The 23,349-nt window shown below is 45.5% G+C and overlaps 1 protein-coding gene across 1 annotated transcript in view; it reads right to left on the minus strand.

The window, feature by feature from the left end:
- The window catches only part of LOC125426189 (long-chain specific acyl-CoA dehydrogenase, mitochondrial-like), a 39,490-nt gene that overhangs the window by 14,412 nt on the left and 1,729 nt on the right, over positions 1–23,349 (minus strand). The window contains 7 exon segments of the mRNA XM_048484444.1: positions 2,574–2,738; positions 4,942–5,117; positions 7,408–7,652; positions 9,351–9,486; positions 9,489–9,514; positions 12,408–12,545; positions 15,151–15,312. Coding sequence (XP_048340401.1) covers positions 2,574–2,738; positions 4,942–5,117; positions 7,408–7,652; positions 9,351–9,486; positions 9,489–9,514; positions 12,408–12,545; positions 15,151–15,312 — 1,048 coding nt within the window.

The raw sequence follows: 23,349 nt of genomic DNA on the forward strand, positions 1-23,349 counted from the left end.
CAAGCACAGCACAGCCTGATGGGAGTTTTACATGCACTGAACAGCTAATAAATTCCCCAGAAATAATGGCAGTGCTAAGATTCACAACAGCGGTTCTCAGCCTTCCTAATGCCGCGACCCTTTAATACGGTTCCTCATGTTGTGGTGACCCCCAACCCTGACATTTATCCATTTTACAGATGGAGAACACTGATGCAGAGAGTCTCAGGTGACCCCTGTGAAAGGGTCGTTCGACCCCCAAAGGGGTCCCGACCCCCAGGTTGAGAACCACTGATTTACAAGAAAGCTGATAAAAGGGTCAAAGACCCTGCGAAAGGAGAATTATTCATGAATGACCAGCAATCTCGTTCTCCAGTCCTTCAAACTGACCACTATACTACTGAAGGATTTTTTCGGGACCTCCTTTCAAGTATACTAAAGGATTGGAAGAGGGCTGTACTTTCTGTATTTTTGTAAGCTGTTTCTTCTTTATCTTTCCTGTTCTGTTAAAGGAGTGGAAACATTGTAAAAAGTTAATCTAGTATAAAAAATCAAGCTAGTATGTGATATTTGATTTGATTTTTGAGATGTGTTATAACGATTGGTTGAAGCCCAAACTGATTGATGTAGATCGAGTTAACAGATTAAGACAATCCCCAAATAGGGGAATTGAATAAGTAAATCTTTCAAATGTTTTTATTTAAAAACAAAAACAAAACGCAAATATTCTTTCATTTGTGTATGATATGGAAAATTCATTAAACACTATTTATTAAAAAAAAACCTACCACTATACTTTACTATCTGTGATACTCTTTGACACAGATGATCTCAGAACCTAGCGATCCACGTCATTTTGTATTTCACGTCTCTAGTCACTGAGAATAGCCCAAATGTTATTTGTTTGTGGCTGCACAGGAGATCACAGTGTGAGGGTGTACAATTTGTGTATTAAAATGTGCAAGTCTTTATTCCGGTTTGTGCTGTGCAGAGGTTGCCAGCAATGAAAGATGAATCGCTTGAGATGAGGACCACAGAAGGCCAAATCAGAAGCACCTCAACCCCACTCACCTGTAAAGCACCTGGTGTCTTTAGGAATATTTCTGGTGATTCTGACCCCAAGGGGCCTACAAGGTGACGGGACCTAAGTGCCCCAACCCTCTTCCTCCTGCTTCTAGCTAGTCTGGCTGGGAGAGTTTAGGAGGTCAACCACAACTGGGAGAAAGGGAGAAAGTTCAGTTCCCCTCTGCCCTGGCCTGGATTGCCCAGGCTAGCTCAATCTTGGCATATCTTGTCAAATAAATGAGGTTGGCTCTGGTTATTTCTTCCACATCGCTGGGGTTAGGGGTGCGACTGCTATCTGGAAATGGGCCTAAACTTTTTGACCCTCCCTTCGTACCAAAGAATAAGTCCGATGTTTTTTCTTTCTCCTTTATTTTAACTTTTAAAAAGAAATTGTGTCTATTTATGGTATTAAAAGATAAACATTATTGATATTACAATACTGTACATATATTTTATGCATTTCTGAGTTTCTAAACTTTTTCTGGGACGTCTGCTGGGCTTCGCATATCATCTACAACTTCCTGCAAAACTCACCCAAAATTCCCACTCATTTTCTTATGCGACCCATTAGCAACAACAATAACCTTTATTAGGCATTTAAAACAGGCTCTAGAGCGTTACCAGACATTTATGAAGTACAAATCAGGAGTGGATTCAAAATGCAGACAGAAAGACTGTGTGTGTGTGTGTGTGTTTATAATTTTTTATTGTATCATTTGAATATTTCATTTTATATTAATGCTTTTCTTTATTCGTTTTCAAACAATACATTTTCCCCCTTTTCCCCCTCCCCGCTATATTTTTTCATAGTTTTTTTCAAACAAACAGCAGTAAGTTCATTCTTTGTAATCTTTTCTCCCATTTCTCCTCATTGACTCCCAGAAAGACTGTATATAGCCGTATACATTACTTAGAAAGTTCTGTCACTTGCAAAAGAAATGTTGCTATTTTTTCCAAGAGCCCGACATCTGTATTGTTTAACAGAAGCTCCACAACAGAACTGTCAGAGTCTCTTTCAGATTTGTCTAGGGCCAGCCTGGAAGAGAAATTCCTAATGCCCACATATCTCGGACAGAATAATGTGAGCAAGAGTCTCCACTTGGTTTTTACAGTGTGGACAAACCCGAATCTGGAGAGGGATGGATAAGTAACGACCCTTTGTAACGGCCGATGGGAAAGTATTAGATCTGGCCCTTGTGATAATCCATCTCTGTTGGGGTATAATGTAGCCGCTGCTGGACCTTTATGGGCTAACAAGTCTTGATTCATATAAGGCAGTATTATGGGGGTTCATCTCCTCCCACAAATGTGTCTTCTTAATGGCTTGCTTTTTACATTGTCATATTGTTTTAATTGTGTGCTGCCTTCAGCAGGACTTTGAAGAGGCAGCAAAGAAGCGTTCTAAATAGGTAAACAGACAAACCTGCCCTTCAATGGTCCCCTATATTCCAAGTGTCACCAAAGAAGGACTGAGAATCTGCCCAGCCCGCATGAAGGCGGGGTCCGTGCCCAGGTCTCTAGGGACTCACCTGTGCCTTCAGGCCGATTTTCTCCAGTTTGCGTCCTTTGACGAAGCCCTTCATTCCATTTTCCACGAGGAAAAGGCTGATGCCGTGAGCGGGGGACCGGGCCTCGCGGTTGGTCACAGCCACGACAATCACCAAATCGCTCATCCAACCGTTGGTGATGAATACCTGCCAAGAGGGCAGGAAAAAAAAGTTGAGGCCTGTTTGGATTATATGCTTTCTCTCGGCTGGGCAGCTCTGTTCAGGCACTCCAGGAAAGAAGCTGCTGTGGCACGTCACAACCAATACTGAAACCCATCTCAGAATATCTATATCTATCTATCTATCTATCTATCTATCTATCTATCTATCTATCTATCTATCTATCTATCTATCTATCTATCTATCTATCTATCTATCTATCTATCTATCTATCTATCTATCTATCTATCTATCTATCTATCTATCTGCCCTGCCTGCACTGCCTGCCTGCCACCGCACCTGCCTACCTGCCTGCCTGCCTGCCACCACCTGCCCACCACCACCTGCCTGCACCTGCCTGCCTGCCACCACCTATCTATCTATCTATCTATTCTGCCATTCATCTATTCATGCCTATCTATCTATCTATCTATCTATCTATCTATCTATCTATCTATCTATCTATCTATCTATCTATCTATCTATCTATCTACCTACCTACCTACCTACCTACCTACCTAAGAACATAAGAACATAAGAACTAGCCTGCTGGATCAGACCAGAGTCCATCTAGTCCAGCATTCTGCTACTCGCAGTGGCCCACCAGGTGCCTTTGGGAGCTCACGTGCAGGAGGTGAAAGCAATGGCCTTCTGCTGCTGCTCCTGAGCACCTGGTCTGCTAAGGCATTTGCAATCTGAGATCAAGGAGGATCAAGATTGGTAGCCAGAGATCGACTTCTCCTCCTCCATAAATCTGTCCAAGCCCCTTTTAAAGGCTATCCAGGGTTAGGTGGCCATCACCACCTCCTGTAAGTAAGCATGGTATTCCAAACACCAGTCACACGTTGCGTGAAGAAGTGTTTCCTTTTATTAGTCCTAATTCTTCCCCCCAGCATTTTCAATGAATGCCCCCTGGTTCTAGTACTGAAAGAAAGAGAGAAAAATACCTACCTACCTACCTACCTACCTACCTACCTACCTACCTACCTACCTACCTACGCCGCGCCGCACTGCGCCGCGCCTTGCCCGGCGCCCGCGCGCGCCGCCACCTACCTACCTACCTACCTACCTACCTATTCGATTTGATAAACCACCCTACCCCCGAAGGGCTCAGGGCGGTGTACAACAGACAACAACACAATAAAAACAGAATAAAAACATAAGAGCTGGAAGAGAAACCGAGGGTCATCTAGTCCACACCCTGCAAGACGCAGGGACTTCAAAACTACCGCCCCGACTCTGCACTCTCCCAGTGATGCCTGCTCTATGCCCAGTTATGGGGAAAAGTGCAACACTTTCATTTTGCACTTTCCAGTTGGCGGATGAAAAACTTCGCAGATTCAAAACTTCCTCTCTTTTATTCACTGCGTTGTACAGTGCGAGAATATCGTAAGTAACATTCAATTATTGTGCTTGCCTGGTAGCTTGCAGTGTACACCAGTCAATAAAAATAAATTTTGAATCGGCACGGTATTTTCATCCTTTAGCTTTTAGGTGCAGAGTGCTATGCCTGGAGAAAGACAACAAAATAACAACCTCCACAATCCCTGGTAAATCTAGCCTAGAGGGAAAATTCCTTCCTGGCGCCAAAGTGGTGATCGGCATTAGAAGAAGAAGAAGAGTTGGATTTATATCCCCCCTTTCTCACCTGTAAGGGGAGGACTCAAAAGGCTTTACAATCTCCCTTTCAAGCAACAAACACCCTGTGAGGTTGGAAGGGGCTGAGAGAGTTCAAAAGCTGTGACTTGCCCAAAGGTCACCCAGCTGGTATATTATTGGGAGTGCACAGGCTAATCTGAATTCCCCAGATAAGCCTCCACAGCTCAAGCAGCAGAGCCGGGAATCAAACCTGGTTCCTCCAGATAGAGTGCACCTACTCTTAACCACGACGCCACTGCTGCTCCTGCTCCAAAGGACAGCCTGCCACCTCCCAAGGAAGCATGTCCACTGAGGAGTTGCTCTGTAACGAAGTTCTTCCTAAAGTTTAGCCGAAAACTCTTTGGATTTAATTTCAACCAGTCGGTTCTGGTGGCGAACCTTTGGCACTCCAGATGTTATGGACTACAATTCCCATCAGCCCCTGCCAACTGGCCATGTTGGCATAGGGCTGAGGTAAGAGAATTGCAGTCCATAATATCTGGAATGCCAAAGGTTCGCTACCACTGTTAGGGTAACAGAAAACAGCTCCAACCTCTTCAGAGAGGAATGTCACAGCGCCTCTCAGACATCTCGTCTCCAGGCGAAACATACAGGCAATGCAGAACTGGTGTTTCCCGATATTCTGGTGCTTCTCTTCCCTCCCGAGAATTTCTTTTCTTTTTTTAAGTTCTGTTGCCATTTTCTGTACCCAACTTTTTATTAAAGGATCTTAACAGCAGCAGATTTAAGCTATCTCGCTTTTCTCCTCACAACCGTGAGATTGTGATTCAGTTGGTTAACAGACAGCGTCGCCTCGTGGTTCTCTTCCAAAAGCATGCCCTCAGGAGGAGGGGCAGAGGAGGGACCTAGTTTAATTAAATACCTCAGAAAACAAACTGCCAAGCAACAGGATTCCCTTGTTACGGGCAGCTGCCACCCAAAGTGTGACATTTTCCTTGCACCTTCACAAGACGGTCCACGGGAAATTAAGCTTGTGTTTTGTTTTGGATTGATGGCTTCAAGTTCTTTGTCCGTCACCCCAGTTCCACTGGGCGATTTCATACCGAGCAGCGATTTCGGCTGCCAGTTCTTTTGAGAACGCTTTCTTAACATTTAGAGTCCTTTTGGTTACTTCAGCTACATGAGACGCATCAGGTAAGGGGACAAATTCTTCTGGTGCTCTTTATATCCTCCCCAGACAAAAGCCGGGGAGAAAAGCCCCTTCCAAGAGGCCTGAATTCCAAGCCGCCAGCAACGGTAGCTATGAGATTGTGGTAGCGTACACAATCAGCTTGGCCCAAAGTCAAGGCAAAACAGTAAAACACAAAACTTGAGTTGCTGACCGAAAGGACAAGTGAGTGCGTGATAAATCTGGCACGCCTGTCACTGCCAGGAGGTGAAAGCTCTTCTGCTTCCTCGCATCTTTGCTGCCGCTTAGAATCCGTAGTCGCCTCCTATCCGGCTAATGACTTGGCAAACGATCCGCATCACTTCTGCAAAATCACTTCGGTATGTGGGAAAACAAATCTTGAGAGCTCAAGAAAAATCTGAGGGGTTTAAAAACAACAGGGGAAGAGGGAAGAGATGGAACTTTCCTCCTTCCAAAAGGCCAGAACGTAAAAGTTGCCTCGTGAATCTGAACGGCATCACTTTCAGAACAGACAAAAGGAAACACAAAAGTATAATTCACTTCTACTGCGTGTAGTGCAGCAGGGCAAATCCACTCCTCTCCCACAACAGACACCCTTGTGAAGCATGGTGGGGCTGAAGGAGAGTTCTTGGAACAAGCTCGAAGGTCACTCTCCAGAAGGAATGGGGAATGTAGGAGCGGGAAAGTAAATCTGGTTCATCATTCCGTATATCTAATCTGAAGGAACCGGGTTTGATTCCCTGCTCTGCCGCCTGAGCTGTGGAGGCTTATCTGGGGAATTCAGATTAGCCTGTACACTCCCACGCACCAGCTGGGTGACTCTTGGGCCAGTCACAGCTTCCCGAGCTCCTCCTCAGCCCCCACCTACTTCACAGGGTGTTTGTTGTGAGGGGGGAAGGGCAAGTGAGATTGTAAGCCCCCTTTGAGTCTCACTGCAGGAGAGAAAGGGGATGCAACCCAAACTCTTCTTCTTCTTCCTTCTTCAGATAAGAGTCAGGCTCGCCTCTTCATGTGTGGAGCGAGTGGAATCAAACCCAGTTTTTTCAGATTCGAAGTCCATTGCTCTTTAACCATCACTACACCTTTGCTGGACTCTGGTAGTGGTGGAGAGCAGCATGGCGAACTTTACTCTGGAGAATCGGTTTGATTCCCCACTCCTCTACATGAAGCCTGCTGGGTGGCTGTGGGCTAGACGCAAGACTTTTGTGCATTTACATCCACAGCATGGCTGGGTGCTTCGTTGTGAGGTTTTCCAGGCGGCTCTCTATTTAAAGAGAGTCTTCCTCCTTCCTCTTTTGGCATTTTGTCTGCCCATTACTTCCTGCTCGCCTCCTCTAGGAGGTCACAAAACGCCAGGAAAGAGTTATGCTTTTTCATTGTCTGATTAGCTTCGCATGGAAAGGGAAGCTATATTTTGATTGATTGATTGATTGATTGATTGATTGATTGATTGATTGATTGATTGATTGATTGATTGATCATTTGATTGATTGATTTGATTTGTAAACTCCCCATCCCGGGGGATACATAGGCTCCGCGTGCACCCATTATCAACATGTGTACAATATATCATAGAAGTTCACAATAAGTGACCATACATAACAAATCAGCATTACATTTGCTAAAAATCCCCTTAAAATCCATTAAAAAACAGCTGTCAGTACAAAAATATCAGGCCCCATAATCCAATTCTATTAAAAGCCCCTAAAAGGAGGGAATGGGCCTGACTCCCTCCCTAGGAGGGTAAAACATAGATGAAAACAGAAATAAGATGGTAAAATAAATGCGGTATAAGGGGCTATGGCGGCCTCTACTCCAGCCGGTAATTGAGCACTCCAAAGCACCAAGCGTGAACAATCCCAGTCTTGCAGGCCTCTGTGGAATTCACCGGAACTCCGGGCAAGGTGCTCGACAGCTGGAGCCGGAAGAGTGTTCCACCAGGCCGGGAACCGAGGGCTGTAAAGGTCCCTGGGCCCGCGGTGAGTGCCAGCCGCATCACTGAGTGGCTAGGAACCAACGCAGCAAATAGGAAAGATCGTTTTATTGTCACGTATTTGACGGAGAAACTGGGCAGCTTCTCTGATTCATGCGGTGCATGTGTGCTTTGGAAGAGGCTAAGAAAAAATGCAGAGGAAATGAAAGGCTATGGCGGTGAAGTGCAAAGGCATGTTATCGAGGCTGTTCTTTCAAGACATGCAGAATAAAGCATTTTCAACTGGCTTTCAATGCATCTTTGAAGTTGGCTTTTTTACTGTCAGCAGAATAGCAAAAATCCACTTGCAAACAATTGTGAAAGTGGGTACTGAAAGTGCTTAATCCCCTGCTGTGTCAGCGGAAGCGGGCCTGAGAGGCATGCAACGAACCAAGATATGTGGCCCCAGTTCTCCTCAGAATCCTCTCTGGCCTCACACCTGCCTCCTGCCAAGAGGCCTCGTTGAGGGGAAGGGGAAGGAGTTCATAAGCTGATCTGAGACTCCTTAAAGGTAGGGGGAAAAATGGGGTATGAACATTTATTCTCCTCTTTGTGTAGAAGTCATTCGTCTCAATGAGAAGTGAGGGGAATTATTCTTTTGTGCGCAAGTTATTAGCCTCAGTGGTGTAGAGGTTAAGAGTGGTGACCAGTGGTGGGATCCAAAAAATTTAGTTAACAGGTTCCCATGGTGGTGGGATTCAAACAGTGGCGTAAGCTCAATGGGGCTGGTGAGACGCGGCACTCCACGCGTGGCGGTCACATTCGAGGGGCGGGACGGGCATTGCTGTTGGCGGCTGTAGGTGCGCACGCAGTCGCTGCACTAGTCCTTGGGCAGGAAACTAATCCATCGCACGCGCTAGGCGCAGGCTGCCACGCGACTTCAAAGTGCACCACCTGCCAGACTGCTTCAACTTCACAATGTGCTTACTGCTGAGGAGCCGAGGAGGGGCGGTGCAGAACTCAAGGCAAAAATCACATGGCAAAACCACCAATTAGCAACCCCCTCTCGGCACACACAAATAATTAGTAACCTACTCTCGGGAACCTGTGAGCACCGGCTGGATCCCACCTCTGGTGGTGACCTCTAGTCTGGAGAACTGGGTCCGATTGTCTTCTCCTACACACAAAGCACAGTCCTCTCAGAACTCTCTCAGCCCATGCAGAGGCAGGCAAACCACCTCTGAATGTCTCTTACCTTGAAAACTCTACGGGGTTGCCACAACTCAGCTCTGACTTGACTGCACACACACATGCATAATATACTTGCTGGGTGTTTATTTCCAGCTTTTACTCCGCCACAAACCTTCTATAAGCAGCAGTGGCGTAGGAGGTTAAGAGTGTAGGAGCAGCAGTGGCGAGTAGGAGGTTAAGAGAGTTTAGGTATCTATTCCTAGAGTGAACTGGGTTTGATTCTGTTTCCAGCTCTTGCCTGAGCTGTGGGAGGCTTATCTGGGGAATTCAGATTAGCCTGCGCACTCCCACACACGCCAGCTGGGTGACCTTAGGCTGAGTTCACGAAAAGCTTTCTCCGGAGTTTCTTCCTCTAGCCCCACCTACCACCTCACAGGGTGTTTGCTTGTGAGGGGGAAGGGCAAGGGAGATTGTAAGCCCTTTGAGTCTCCCTGCAGGAGAGAAAGGGGATTATAAATCCAAACTCTTCTTCTTCTTCTTCTATAAAGGGCAACTTTGCTATAATTTCTACCTTGTACATAGAAACAAAGATATTTGCAACATTACAACATCCACATATTCAGACTTTAATGAGAACATGATTCCAAAAAACTGCATTCAGAACGACAGCCTTAAGCCCTTTTTTGGGTCAACGCCCTTCCTGGCTCACCTTCCGGCCCCTGGCTCGGTCATGGCTATTGCTCCGATGCATTTCCCTGCTGCCATCGCCGGAATGAATCTTTCAATCTGCTCTTGGGAACCGTAGTTCGCAATGTAAGGCATGACAATGTCGGAGTGCAGGCTGATCCGGGGCCCGTGCAGTTTACGTACATTCTGGGAAGGGGACGGGAGAAAGAGACTGTTCAGAAGGCAACTCTGCAACGGTGTCCGAAACACCCAGGGAAGCACCTTAAACAACACATTTTAAAGTTTGTGAAAATAATGTTGTGATGGAATAGTACTGTAAAACTAGCAAAATCACACATGACTGTGAAAAGCATCTTTTGCCTCTTTGATCTCCTGGAGGGGGACAGGAAGCCACAATAAAGGTGCCAGGATGAAACTTCAAAGCGCCTAAGTTACTCCGCAGGGTTCTGAACAGTTTTCCTGAGAAGGGAAAAACAAAGGTTTTTGGAATTCCATCTTGAGACGTGGTCGGAGAAGCATCTCTGGGCCATGGGTTCTACCTGGAACGGGGCAAAGAACCAAAAAGTGAATGTAAACCAGCTGAGCAACCTCCTGCGGCATTTAAGTTTCTTTATTTCTTTTGATTTCTGCTTTTCAATAAAAATCATTGAGACCCTACAGCTGGTTGGAGTTATTGGAGAAAAGGACCCAGAATTTTACTGAAACAAGCATTGGCTCTCCCAGGCTTGCTTTCATGATAAATGTATTGTTGAAGGCTTTCCCGGCTGGAATCAATGGGCTGTTGTGGGTTTTCCGGGTTGTGTGGCTGTGGTCTGGTAGTTTTTGCACGATTTACTCACGTGGTCTGGTAGTTTTTGCATATTTTGCCCACAGGGTCTGGTAGTCTTTGCACGTTTCACCCACCTGGTCTGGTAGTTTTTGCATGTTTCACCCATGTGTTCTGGTAGTTTTTGTATGTTTTGCCCATGTGGTCAGGTAGTTTTTGCATGTTTCACCTGCATGTCCTGGTAGTTTTTGCATGTTTCACCTGCATCTATGGTTGGCATCTTCAGAGAAATGTCACAGTAAGATGTATTTCTCTCCGTGACACAGCTTTAAAAGAATACTGATTTCAATACTGAGAAGCTTTTGAAAGATGTTGCTTTTGGACTTCATTGTGGACTTTAACTTGTGATTTAACTTAATAAGGGCTTTCAAAGTTTTTAATTGAAGCAGTTTATTTCTTTAAGAGAGAAATTAACTCTGGTTTATAATTGTTTCTTGTATTTGGCTTTTAACAATAATAACAGAATAATTACAGGAAATCTTTTCTTTATTGTTGACCCTGCTTTTGTTTGGATTTATATCCTCCTTTCTCTCCTGTAAAGAGACTCAAAGGGGCTTACAATCTCCTTTCCCTTCTCCCCCCCCCCCCCACAACAAACACCCTGTGTGGTGGGTGGGGCTGAGAGGGCTCCAAAGAGATGTGACTAGCCCAAGGTCACCCAGCTGGCATGTGTTGGAGTGCACAGGGTAATCTGAATTCCCCAGATAAGCCTCCACAGCTCAAGTGGCAGAGCGGGGAATCCAACCCGGTAATCCAGATTAGAGTGCACCTGCTCTTAACCACTACCGCCAAGCGTTCCTTTTTTCACGTAGATCCTCTGCTATTCTGTGCAATTTTTATGCTTTGAGCATGTTCTCTGAAGAGATGCCACGCCACCGGACGCAAGGTAAAAAACATCAGGTGCAAAAACCACCAGACCACGGCCACACAGCCCTGAAAACCCACAACAGCTATTTGTGAAAATAAGTGTTAGATATTTTAAGTCACCAAATCGGGCTTAATTAAAAGGGCATCATGATAAAGACAACTTAAAAGGAAGAAAATTCATGCAGAAGCACTACCACATGCTGGCACTTCAACTAAAGCCAGGCTGTCCGTTCCAAGCTCAGGAGTATCAGCTTTGAGGCAGAAGATCACAGGCCAGAGAGGAAAAGGTCCCTTCTAGCCAAGTTATCTCTGCGATGGTCAGTCTGAAGATGGGCTTCTCCATTTCAGGTTCTGACTTGGGAAACTGGAGGAGATTTGAGGGGGTTCATTGAGCCTAGAGAAGGAAGGGTTTAGAGTTGTGGTTCTCAACCTGGGGGTCGGGACCCCTTTGGGTCGTGAATCCAATCTCTTCAGCACAGGTCGCCAAGACTCTTCTGGCAGACCAAAGTGCTCTCCATCTGTAAAATGGATAAATGTGAGGGTTGGGGGTCACCACGACATGAGGAACTGTATTAAAGGGTCGCGGCATTAGGAAGGTTGCGGCTCCAAGCGGATCTTGGCAGGAATTCAAGCAGGGCTCCAAAACAGTTCTCTGTTCCAACCGGCCTTCCTTTGGTGAGGCCAGCCAATGGATTCCCCCCCCTCTAGGGATGTCTCCTTGTAAGTTAAGGCGGCCATCAATATTGGCACGCTTCGATATACTATCTTAATCAGTACTGTCCTCCCTATCCTTTGGGATCGGCCATATATGATTGCTGCTGCTGTGTTTTATGGTTATAGACTTGTAAATTGTTTTACATTACCTTAGCTTTTATGTGTAAAATGTTGTTTTAGCCTGCTGTGTTTAATGTTATTATGTATTAAGCTTGCAGGCCTCGCTGTACGCTGTGATTCCTTCTCGGGATGGGAGGTTTAAAAATCCAATATACAAATAAATAAATAAAATAGCAAGTTGAGAACCACTGGTTTAGGAGAGATAGGGGTAAATACCCAGGAATGAGAGACTATCACAGACCTTTCATTGAGTGGCAGCCATTTTTACCCAAGGAACTGGTCCCCGTAATCTTAGAGATATATAAGGTAGGTTTCCGGGAAATCTCCAGGCTTCAGATAGGAGATCCTGCAACTGTATATTCTTCTGTATCAAAACAAACACCACACAGAACACTGTGAAGCCAGGGGAAAGGAACTAATCTAGGCTTTTCCCCAGCATCCACCTTGTCTACTAGACAGTTTCTTTCAACGAAAGAACTCGGAAATGGGAAAATCAAAAACGAGAATACAGAAGGCAAGAAGGGTTCTTCCGAGCTGGAAAGGCCGACTTACTGTTCTTCCCAGACGACGGCTGCAGAGAAGAGATCGCCGCCTATGCCACCACGTTCTTCCGAAATGTTGATTCCTAGGAGCCCCTGCTGGCCAGCTTTTTCCCAGAGTTCTCTGCTGACCTGCCCAGCCTTCTCCCATCTGCAGATAAAACAGGATTGTGAAAAAAGGCAATGCCATCTTTTTACAATCTGTATCCAGTCTTCCATCTTGATAATTTACTTAGTAAGAACGCAAGTCGAAAGGTTTGAAAAAGTGGACTATGTGAGTCCACTGCTCTTAACTACACCATGCTAATTACTGATAATTAAACATCCACACGGCATCACCCCCCAATTGCCCTGTTTCTGTGTTTCCACTGTAAGCTGACAGACAGAACGGTGTAGTGGTTAGGAGTAGGTAGAATCCATCTCCAAGGTCGCTTCTCTAATATCCCACTAAAATGAGCTGCCATGTTTCCTATTCTGGTCCTGATACAACTGATTTTCACTTTCTCATATTCCTGCTTCAATTGTTCAAAATACAACAACAACATCAGAACTGGATTTGAGAACTGTACTACCAACAGGATTTATGCTTTTTTCTGATAGCAGGTAAAATGGCTAAGTTTCTAAATAACTCTAATGCTGAAATCCTCTGAAGCTGTTGCTACATTTTTACTCTGTGTACTGCAAGTTGTGCAATAATGATCTTTTTACTGTATTTGGAATTCATGACACACACCGGTTTTATGCCTAATAAAGGTTTTGGATTTGGATTTGGAGGTAGAATCTAATCTGGAGAACAGGGTTTGATTCCACACTTCTAAACATGAGCAGCAGACACTCATCTGGTGAACTGCATTTGTTTCCTCATTCCTACATACTGAGCTTGCGGGATGACCTTGGGCCTCCGAACTCTCTCAGCCCCACCTACCTCACAAGGTATCTGGTTTGGTACAATCTATTAGGAAAGACTGCAGTCAATGCACCTCTGGGTGCTGTGTGAATAAGAGGGTTTCATTGTTGCAAGTCACAGTGCCATTTGCCTCCCCTTGGCTTCCACGGCTGCCCCCCCCCCCCCACACACACACACCCCTGAAGGGCTGGAATGTTACAGTGCTGTAGCCTAGATCAGCTGACCCGGTCAATGTTGGACTAAGATCTGGAACAGCCAGGTTTGAATCCCCACTGCCACGGAAGCTTATTGGGTAGCTTATAACTATTCACTCTCTCAGCCTAAACCGAACTCACAGGGTTGTTGCAGGATAAAATGGAGGATAGAAGCATGTTGTCAGCTGACAGACAGTGTGGTGTAGTGACTAGGGGCAGGTAGAGTCTAATCTGGTGAACTGGATTTGTTTCCTCACTCCTACGTACGAAGCCTGTTGGGCGACCTTGAGCCAGGCGCAGTACCCTCAGAATTCTCTCAGCCCCACCTACCTCACAAGGTATCTGCCATGGGGAGAGGAAGGGAAAGAAGTTTGTAAGCCACCTTGAGTCTCCTTACAGGAGAGAAATGCGGGGTATAAATCCAAACACTTCTTCTACTTTTAGTGCCCACTGAAGAGAAAAGTGGGCTATAAATGAAGGAAATAAATATTTGTTTTGCTTTCCAGCCACGCATTCTAGAGAGAAAAGAGGGAACTCTTGTGTGCCGTCAATTCCCAAGAGTGTTTACTTAGAAGGTACCATCTTTAGTCTAGTGTTAATTGACTAAGCTATGTAAGTTTACATTAAGAACATAAGAACTAGCCTGCTGGATCAGACCAGAGTCCATCTAGTCCAGCACTCTGCTACTCGCAGTGGCCCACCAGGTGCCTTTGGGAGCTCACATACAGGAGGTGAAAGCAATGGCCTTCTGCGGCTGCTGCTCCTGAGCACCTGGTCTGCTAAGGCATTTGCAATCTGAGATCAAAGGAGGATCAAGATTGGTAGCCATAGATCGACTTCTCCTCCATAAATCTGTTCAAGCCCTTTTTAAAGCTATCCAGGTTAGTGGCCATCACCACCTCCTGTGGCTGCTATTATTCCAAAACACCAATCACACGCTATGAAGAAAGTGTTTCCTTTTATTAGTCCTAATTCTTCCCCCTAGCATTTTCTATGAATGCCCCCTGGTTTTAGTATTGTGAGAACTTTAATTTCGTTAATTTCACGGGTCTATTGCTCCAGCTATAGACCCTCAACATGAAAATTAAACAAGACAAAACAGCCCTTTTCATCCTTCTGAAGTGGTGACCGGAAGAGCAGGAGAAACTGATGTTGTGTGGGTAGACGAAGGCAGGGAGGAGCAAGAAAGCCTGAAGAAAATGAAACACATGCTGATTGCCTTCGCTTTCCCTGCGAAGGGGGAGGAAAAGTCACACTCTCAGAGCTTTCTGAAACTGAGGAGAATCTCTGGGGAGATTCCCTGAAGAGGGGAAAACGGACGTAAAACTGAGAATCCAACCCAAAAGGGAATCTACGCTCAATGCAAAGGAGCTCACAAGTGTCTAAATGGCCTGGGTTTCCAAATAACGTAGGAGACTTGTTATCAGGAACCTGGTCAATATCCTAGGAATGCTGCTAATGCTTAGGTTTGCCTACATGTACCAAATTGAAAAGTGAAATGCCAGTGACTTAATTGAGCATTTTAGTGACTTAATCAGTGCCAGTGACTTAATGCCAGTGACTTAATCAGCATTTTAAGACTAAACTAACATCAAGCAAAACAGAAATATGCTGCAGTCCTCAAGCAGTAGAAGATCTTCCGGCCATTCACTCACTCTGCATGAAATGGAACCACCGCCTCCTGGAAGAATTTTCTGACGCTTTCCCGGAAGATGTCGTGGTCCGAAGAGAAAATCCTCCGAGTTCCGATGTCTGTCAAAGTTTTTGCAGAGGAGGTTTCCAAACGTGCCGTGTCTTGATTTTCAGTGTGGACGTACCTTTAAAAAGAAGAGGAAACTAAGCACTTACGGGGAAAATACCATGATACATATATTTTTTTCAAGAACAGGCTCATCCAGTGGTGGGATCCAAAAATTTTAGTAACAGGTTCCCTCGCCAGCCCCCCCTCAGCAAAGGGGGCACAGGCATACCTAGGCAAACCTGAGCCCTGGGCAAAACCTGAGTTGGATGCCCCCCCCCCCCATGGGCAGCCACCCCACCACGACCCCAGAAATTTTTTTTGCACCAGGTCATTTCTAAATCATCATCACATTATAGAAAATGCCCCAACTCACAAATCTGAACACAGCAATGGTGAAACACACAGGTTCTTTGATAGAGACTGGTGATAAAGGTACGAAAGGCTGAGAATCAATGAATTGCAGTACCTGAAAGGGATTAACCTGTCTGTGGAGTGCCATACTAGTCACAATTGCTATATGGAACCTTCATCGCTCAAAGGCAGTCTGTTTCTCGGGAGTAATGCAGGGCGTGAGGTGGAAAAGCTGGACCCAATTATAACCCCTTCGCAATAATACAAATAATTAGTAACCCACTCTCGAATCAGTGAGAACTCTGCTGATCCCCCCACCTCTGGGCTTATCACAGTGAAGTTATTGAGGGGTTTTAATTTTTGTTGGCTTTTGTTTAGGTTGCTGGCCCTTTCAGGTTCAGATCTCCAGCGAGGATGAAATTTTATAAAATTGCTGTCGTTGAAAAGATGCCAGGGATTAAGACGCCAGGCTATGCTGATAAATGTAACTCCGGGAACTGATGAGATCTGGGGAAAATGTTTGTCAGACTCCTGTAGCTAATCAAATCGATTGGTTATGCCACATGGTCTGCCAAGATACATTAAAATAAAGCAAAATAAGAAGCAAGTCTTACTTTGTTTTATTTTACTGGATCCAGTTTTATTCCAGGTTTCTTTTAAAGATTTGTGTGTTTTTTAAATCTGCCTCAAGTTTCAGCAAGAAAAGTTAGAAGTATAGAACAGATAATAAATGAAATTATTTCTTTTCCTTATAGTGAAGCAAGATATTTACTATTGTATTCATGATTTATAAAATGGCTAGCCGTCTTGAAAAAGAGGCTATTTGGTTAAAATAAACAAAGTGACCATTACAAAAGACACATAACTGTGGCTGAAAATGATAATCAAGTAGGGCAAGGGTCACAAGAATAGTGCCGGCAGGTACCATGGTCCCTGCTGAAACCTTTTTTGGTTCCCACAAAGTAAAGCTTTATAAAAGCAAGTGGTTTTCTGCCAGCCTTTGCACAGAAGTCTTTTGACTAGCCACTGGAGATTTGATTGGCTATGCAAATTTTAAAAAAACGTTGGTTAAGGAAAGCTGCAGCCGCCATTTTGTAACTGGTTTCACCCCCTGTGGGTGCCATTTTGTGACACACCCATCACACCTGAGCTGTGGAGGCTTATCTGGGGAATTCAGATTAGCCTGTACACTCCCACACACGCCAGCTGGGTGACCTTGGGCTAGTCACAGCTTCTCGGAGCTCTCTCAGCCCCACCTACCTCACAGGGTGTTTGTTGTGAAGGGGGAAGGGCAAGGAGATTGTGAGCCCCTTTGAGTCTCCTGCAGGAGAGAAAGGGGGGATATAAATCCAAACTCCTCCTCCTCCTCCTCCTTCTTCTTTTTCTTCTTCTTCTTCTTCTTCTTCTTCTTCTTCTCCTCCTCCTCTTCAGATTAAACAGAATTTATCCCCTTAGTTAACACGGATTTCTTCATAACCCAATTTGTGTATTCTCCTATGCTGCTTTAATTAGGAATGAAATATTTCTCCGGCTGCCTTTGGCACCAGGACTGTCTCGAAGTCTGTCTGGGAACCTTTGGGTTGCTAACTCTTATGCTGGGAAATTCTCATTGAAGTGGGGGTGAAGCCTGGGGAAGGCAGAGCTTAGGGAAGAGGAGGAACGCCAATGGGGCATAATGTCATAGAGTTCAGTTTCCAAATCAGCCATTTTCTCCAGGGCAGAGGTCTGCAACCTGCGGCTCTCCAGATGTTCACGGACTACAATTCCCATCAGCCCCTGCCACCATGGCCAATTGGCAGGGCTGATGGGAATTGTAGTCCGTGAACATCTGGAGAGCCGCAGGTTGCAGACCCCTGCTCCAGGGGAACTGATTGCCATAGTGCAGAGATTACTTGTAATTCTGGGAAATCTCCATTCCTCACCTGGAGGAGTGCAACCATAGGAAACCTCCTAGAATCTAGACCTTTTTATCGAGATAAGATGAAAGGCATATGAGAGGGTTTAAACAGGGGCAGACTGAGGGAGAACTGCGCCTGGGACATACGCGCGCCCCGTGCCCCTGCCACGCCTCACCCCCAACCGCCCGTAGCCATGTTCTTGCATTGTGGGCGCGACACCTCGCTGCCGTATTCCACTCCCGCCCCATTGGTGCTACGCCACTGGGTTTAAAGGAAGAACTTGGATTTTTATCTGTAAAGGTCTGAGGAAAGGTCTACGTTTGACTTTTCCCTTTTGGTGGACAGAGATACTTTCAACACAGCGAATGTATAACGGGTTGCATTCGGGATAAAGTAACCCCTTTTCCTGTTTTCGCATTCGCATGCATCCATGCAGGCATAATTGGAGTCTAAGGAGCCCAGGGAAACAATCCAGGTTGCCCAGGGAAACAAACCCACCCATGCATAGCTATGCAGAAATGCACAAATGAATCCCCATAGCCTTGCTGATGTCTCACGATACAACCGTCTGCACCTGCGTAGCTACGCAGATGGAAGCCATGAAATTTTTAAATGGTCTAAATCAAAACTATAGTACAGTGATAGCGAACCTTTTCGAGACCGAGTGCCCAAACTGCAACCCAAAACCCACTTATTTATCACAAAGTGCCAACACGGCAATTTAAGCTGAATACTGAGGTTTTAGTTTAGAAAAAAACAGTTGGCTTCGAGTTACTGAGGAGTAAGCTTGGTGGTAGTCGGTGGCTTTGCTTTGAAGCAATCGTGCAACTCTTCAAACGGGTGAATCATGACCCTAGGAGGGTTTACTCAGAAGCAAGCCCCATTGCCAGCAACTGAGCTTACTCCCAGGTAAAGGATCGTGCTGTAGTTCTTCGCATGAAAATCAGTCAGGTTTAACAGCGCTTAACAGGGTTACCTACACTGCTTCCCCAAAACTAGGTCTTAGGTTTAATGCTAATAGAGCCCAGCGGCCCAGGCCAGCCTAGATGTGTTGGGGTGGGGGTGGCACGTGCCCACAGAGAGGGCTCTGAGTGCCACCTCTGGCACTCGTGCCATAGGTTCACCACCACTGCTATAGTAGATGTGGCAAAATTCTGTCTTGCAGTTTGTTGTCAAAAGTTTTCGAAAAGGGGTGTATGGCTGTTAAAAACATTAAGTAAACTATGAACTTTTCCAAAATCACTGTCTCCTTCCTACACATGCCTGAAACTAGTTAGATCTTTCCAAGTCCCTCCCTTCGTATCCTCTCCTCTTTCACCCGTCCTTGTTCACCTAGCGAGGATCAAACAATCTCTAGCTAGGACCAAGTCCATTTGAGGATTTCCGTGCTTACTGTTATAGGAGGAGAGATTTATGCAGCTGGGTACGTTCAGTCCAGAGAAGAGAAAGTTAAGGGGTAACATGATCACCACGTTTCATATTTGAAGAGCTGTCATGTTGAAGAGGGAGCAAGCTTGTTTTATTCTGCTCCTCATACTAGGACATGGAGTAATGGGGGCAAACTATGAGAAAAGAGATTCCACCTGAACATTAGGAAGAATTTCCTGACGGTAAGGGCTGTTCAAGAGTGGAATACGCTGCCTCAGAGCGTGGCGGGGTCTCCTTCTTTGGAGGTTTTTCAAACAGATGCTGGATGGCCATTTGTCAAGGGTACTTAGTATTTCTGCAAGTCTTCCAAGCGAAGGTGAGAGCCCAGCTACTCTATGGAGCTCCTATTTGGCTAATTCCGAATAACAGCATTATCAAATCATTCCACTCCAAATTCTTGCACAAATTATTTGGCGTGCCAAACTGTGTCCCGTACGCAGTCTTAGGTTTAGAATCTGGCCAATATTCTATAGAGGCCACTATCTGGCTAAGCATTATAAAATTCTGGTTAAATATTCACTACCGAAGCTCCAGAAACTCATTGACCCAACTTACCTTGAGTGAACTCCACCATTCAAAATGGTGCACAATAGCTACAGCAAAGATCGGGGAACTGGGTTATGACAGTGACTCCTTCAATATGCTAACCTTTACTGAAACTTTTGCCCTCATTATAGAGAGGCTGTTAGCAATGAACTATCAACAACTGCAGAGAGCTTTGGCAAAATAAATCTTGCTCACCAACTAAATCCATCAGTCAATTCCTTTCGGGCTGCAGGGATACTCCAGCCTATTATATTACAGCCACAAACTCCGTATAATACTATGAGAGATTTCCTATATGCTGGCTAGATTTAACACCATGCCATCTCCGCCACATAGAGGAAGACTTAAAGGTCTTCCAAGCGATAAGAGGTTCTGTCCCTGTAGCATAGGACAGCTGGATTCCATCCCACACATTCTCCTGAACTGTTTATTATACCAAGAATGATCCAGTTTGTTATCCCAAGTTATAGACTCTATGATTGATTATACTGAATCAGATGAAGTAGTTATGCTTTTAAATTGTCAGGATTTTCATTGTTGCCTCATAATGGCAAAGTTTTTGTCAGAAGTTTGTAAACTGAATGTATGACAAACGCGAAGTTTTTTACTATTCACTTTTTAACTGGAACTGTATTTTTATACTATCGTGTATATGCCAATAAAGGCTTATTGAATTGGTATTTCTGCATGGCAGGGGGCTGGACTGGATGGCCCTTGGGGTCTCTTCCAACTCTATGATTCTAGTACAGACTAGATTACACAGAAGAAGTAATTCCGTTCCCCATTATTACAAAGCAAGCTCTCAAAGTATAAACAAAATTAAGCAGAGGTCCGCTCTATTTATTCCAGCGTGGGCTTTTGTGAGCCAGAGTACGCCCTGAGCCAAGCTCTGACTTCACAGAACATTAATAAGGAGAAAGCTTTACAGAAGATCAATTCGCCTGCAACGAAGATTAAGATGTTAGTCTTCCGGTGCCACCAGACCCTGTTTAATTTTGGGGCAGCAAACGTGGCCACCCCTCTGGTTTTCTTTTTCCCGGGTACTCCGGCTCTCGAAGGCAGGGTAACCCGGTAGGACAGTGATGGCGAACCTTTTTGAGACCCGAGTGCCCAAATTGCAACCCAAAACCCACTTATTTATCGCAAAGTGCCAACAACGGCAATTTAACCTGAATACTGAGGTTTTAGTTTAGAAAAACAAGCATGTGTTACTCTGAGGCATGTGTTACTCGGGAGTAAGCTTGGTGGTAGTTAAGAACATAAGAACTAGCCTGCTGGATCAGACCAGAGTCCATCTAGACCAGCACTCCGCTATTCGCAGTGGCCCATCAGGTGCCTTTCGGAGCTCACGTGCAGGAGGTGAAAGCAATGGCCTTCTGCTGCTGCTGCTCCTGAGCACCTGGTCTGCTAAGGCATTTGCCATCTCAGATCAAGGAGGATCAAGATTGGTAGCCATAGATCGACTTCTCCTCCATAAATCTGTCCAAGCCCTTTTTAAACCTATCCAGGTTAGTGGCCATCACCACCTCCTGTGGCAGCATATTCCAAACACCAATCACATGTTGGGTGAAGAATGGCTAGTTGATGGCTTTGCTTTGACGCAATCGTGCAACTCTTCCAACAGGTGAATCGCGACCCTAGGAGGGTTTACTCAGGAGCAAGCCCCATTGCCAGCAACCGAGCTTACTCCCAGGTAAAGGATCGTACTTTAGTTCTTCGCATGAAAATCAGTGGGGTTTAACAGCGGTTAACAGGGTTACCCACACTGCCTCCCCAAAACTAGGTCTTAGGTTTAATGCTAATACTTGAGCCCAGCAGCCCAGGCCAGCCTAGATGTGTGGGGGGAAGGGCACTCTGTTTGCACGTGCCCACAGAGAGGGCTCTGAGTGCCACCTCTGGCACCCGTGCCATAGGTTCGTCCCCATCGCGGTATGGCCTTCCCCCAGTCTCACAGTTTACAGATCTTCCAAGTCAGCACCAGAAAGCCCCCCGCCTCATCATAGCCGCAACACAAGTCCTGTCACGTTGAGACGAAAGGCTGGCCTGCGCTGGAACTAGGGTAAAGTTCACCATCCCTGACGAAATAGCTGGCAGATCCAGTCTGAAGGTTAGGGCGTAGCAGACCTTTGCTCCCCCCGCCAGCAGTGGTGGCTTTCATTCTGTCGTAAACATGCCGCCGTGACTCTTCCTTTGCAAACCCTTTCCTTTGCAAGCAGCAGTGGCGTGGGAGGTTAAGAGCTCGTGTATCTAATCTGGAGGAAACGGGTTTGATTCCCAGCTCAGCCGCCCGAGCTGTGGAGGCTTATCTGGGGAATTCAGATTAGCCTGTGCACTCCCACACACGCCAGCTGGGTGACCTTGGGCTAGTCACAGCTTCTCGGAGCTCTCTCAGCCCCACCCACCTCACAGGGTGTTTGTTGTGAAGGGGGAAGGGCAAGGAGATTGTCAGCCCCTTTGAGTCTCCTGCAGGAGAGAAAGGGGGGATATAAATCCAAACTCTTCTTCTTCTTCTTCTCTAGGAAGCGGGGCTGTCATCTCATTTCGGGAGGGGGCCGGAGCCTTTCAGCAGCAGAATGAACACAAGCATACAAAGGTGGAGTTTTAACCCCACCACAAAGATGTGGAAACAACAGCCACAGGAACCTTGCAAAAAAAAGTTGTGATTATTATTCTATTTAAGTTATTTAATTAATCTACACTCACTTTTATAGTACAGATGGGGTATACGTTGTTCTCCTCTCCGCAATTTTATTCCCAAAACAACCCTGCAAAGCCTTTTTGTTGGGAATCATAGGAGAGGATGTCCAAAGTTATGGACCCTCAAAGATGTAGCCTTCATCTTCTACTAGGTCCCATTGAAAACAATGGAGGATGGGGCACTCCCTTTGGGAGTCCATAGCTTTGGACCCCCTGCACCAAACTTCACAAAACATGGGTGGTATCAATAAGAGATTATCCTGATAACGCATCCCTGGTTTGGTGAAGTTTGGTCCAGGGGGTCCAAAGTTATGGACCCTCAAAGGTGTAGCCCCCATCTTCTTTTAGCTCCCATTGGAAACAATGGAGGATGGGGGCATCCCCTTTGGGAGTCCATAACTTTGGACCCCCTGAACCAAACCTCACCAAATCTGGGTAGTATCATCAGGAGAGTCCCCCAAACAATCCCTGAAAGTTTGGTGCTGCTAGCCCAAACAATGCGCCCCCTGCAGGCCAAAAACCGAAAAAGCACTAAAATGTTTTAAAAACCCACAGAGGGGCGGAGCTTCGGACATGAATGGGGGGGGTTCAAACCCGAGAAAAAAACCCCTTACCTACGTCCACGGAGAGGACTTTCCTAAGCAATACTTGAACTCTGCCATGTATTCTAAGACCTATTTATAATTTCTGCGAGTAAAAATGGAGAACTTGCATTAAGATACCAACAGAATCTAGATTCTTAAAGTTGGTATGTAGGAATACTCAGAAATGGCAAAGCTGGTGACACTATTAAGAGATAACACTTTGGACAGTTTTTCAGAAAACTGGAAACTTTTCACGCCATATCTTTTGAAAACCTATCAAATACAGCGGCAGGGGCAGGGTGTGGAATCTAAAGAAAACAATTAGATTGAAAACAGTAGAATACACTTCAGAAATAACTTCTGAACCAATGTCTTAATTATATGCAAGAACCTAGAGTTAACTTTTAATCAAAGGTGGGATAGTTGGAAGTCAGTGTATATGATGTGTAATGGAGATTTTGTGTGTTTTTAATGTATGTATCTTTTGTTTGTTTTATGTGTGAAATAATACACACACACACACACACACACACACACACACACACACACACACATGCTGCAAGGTCGGTTAGACTGAGAGTGTGTGACTGGCTTGCGGTCACCCAGTCA

This window comes from Sphaerodactylus townsendi, linkage group LG02 (assembly GCF_021028975.2).
Source record: "Sphaerodactylus townsendi isolate TG3544 linkage group LG02, MPM_Stown_v2.3, whole genome shotgun sequence".
Classification (NCBI taxonomy): Eukaryota; Metazoa; Chordata; class Lepidosauria; order Squamata; family Sphaerodactylidae; genus Sphaerodactylus; species Sphaerodactylus townsendi.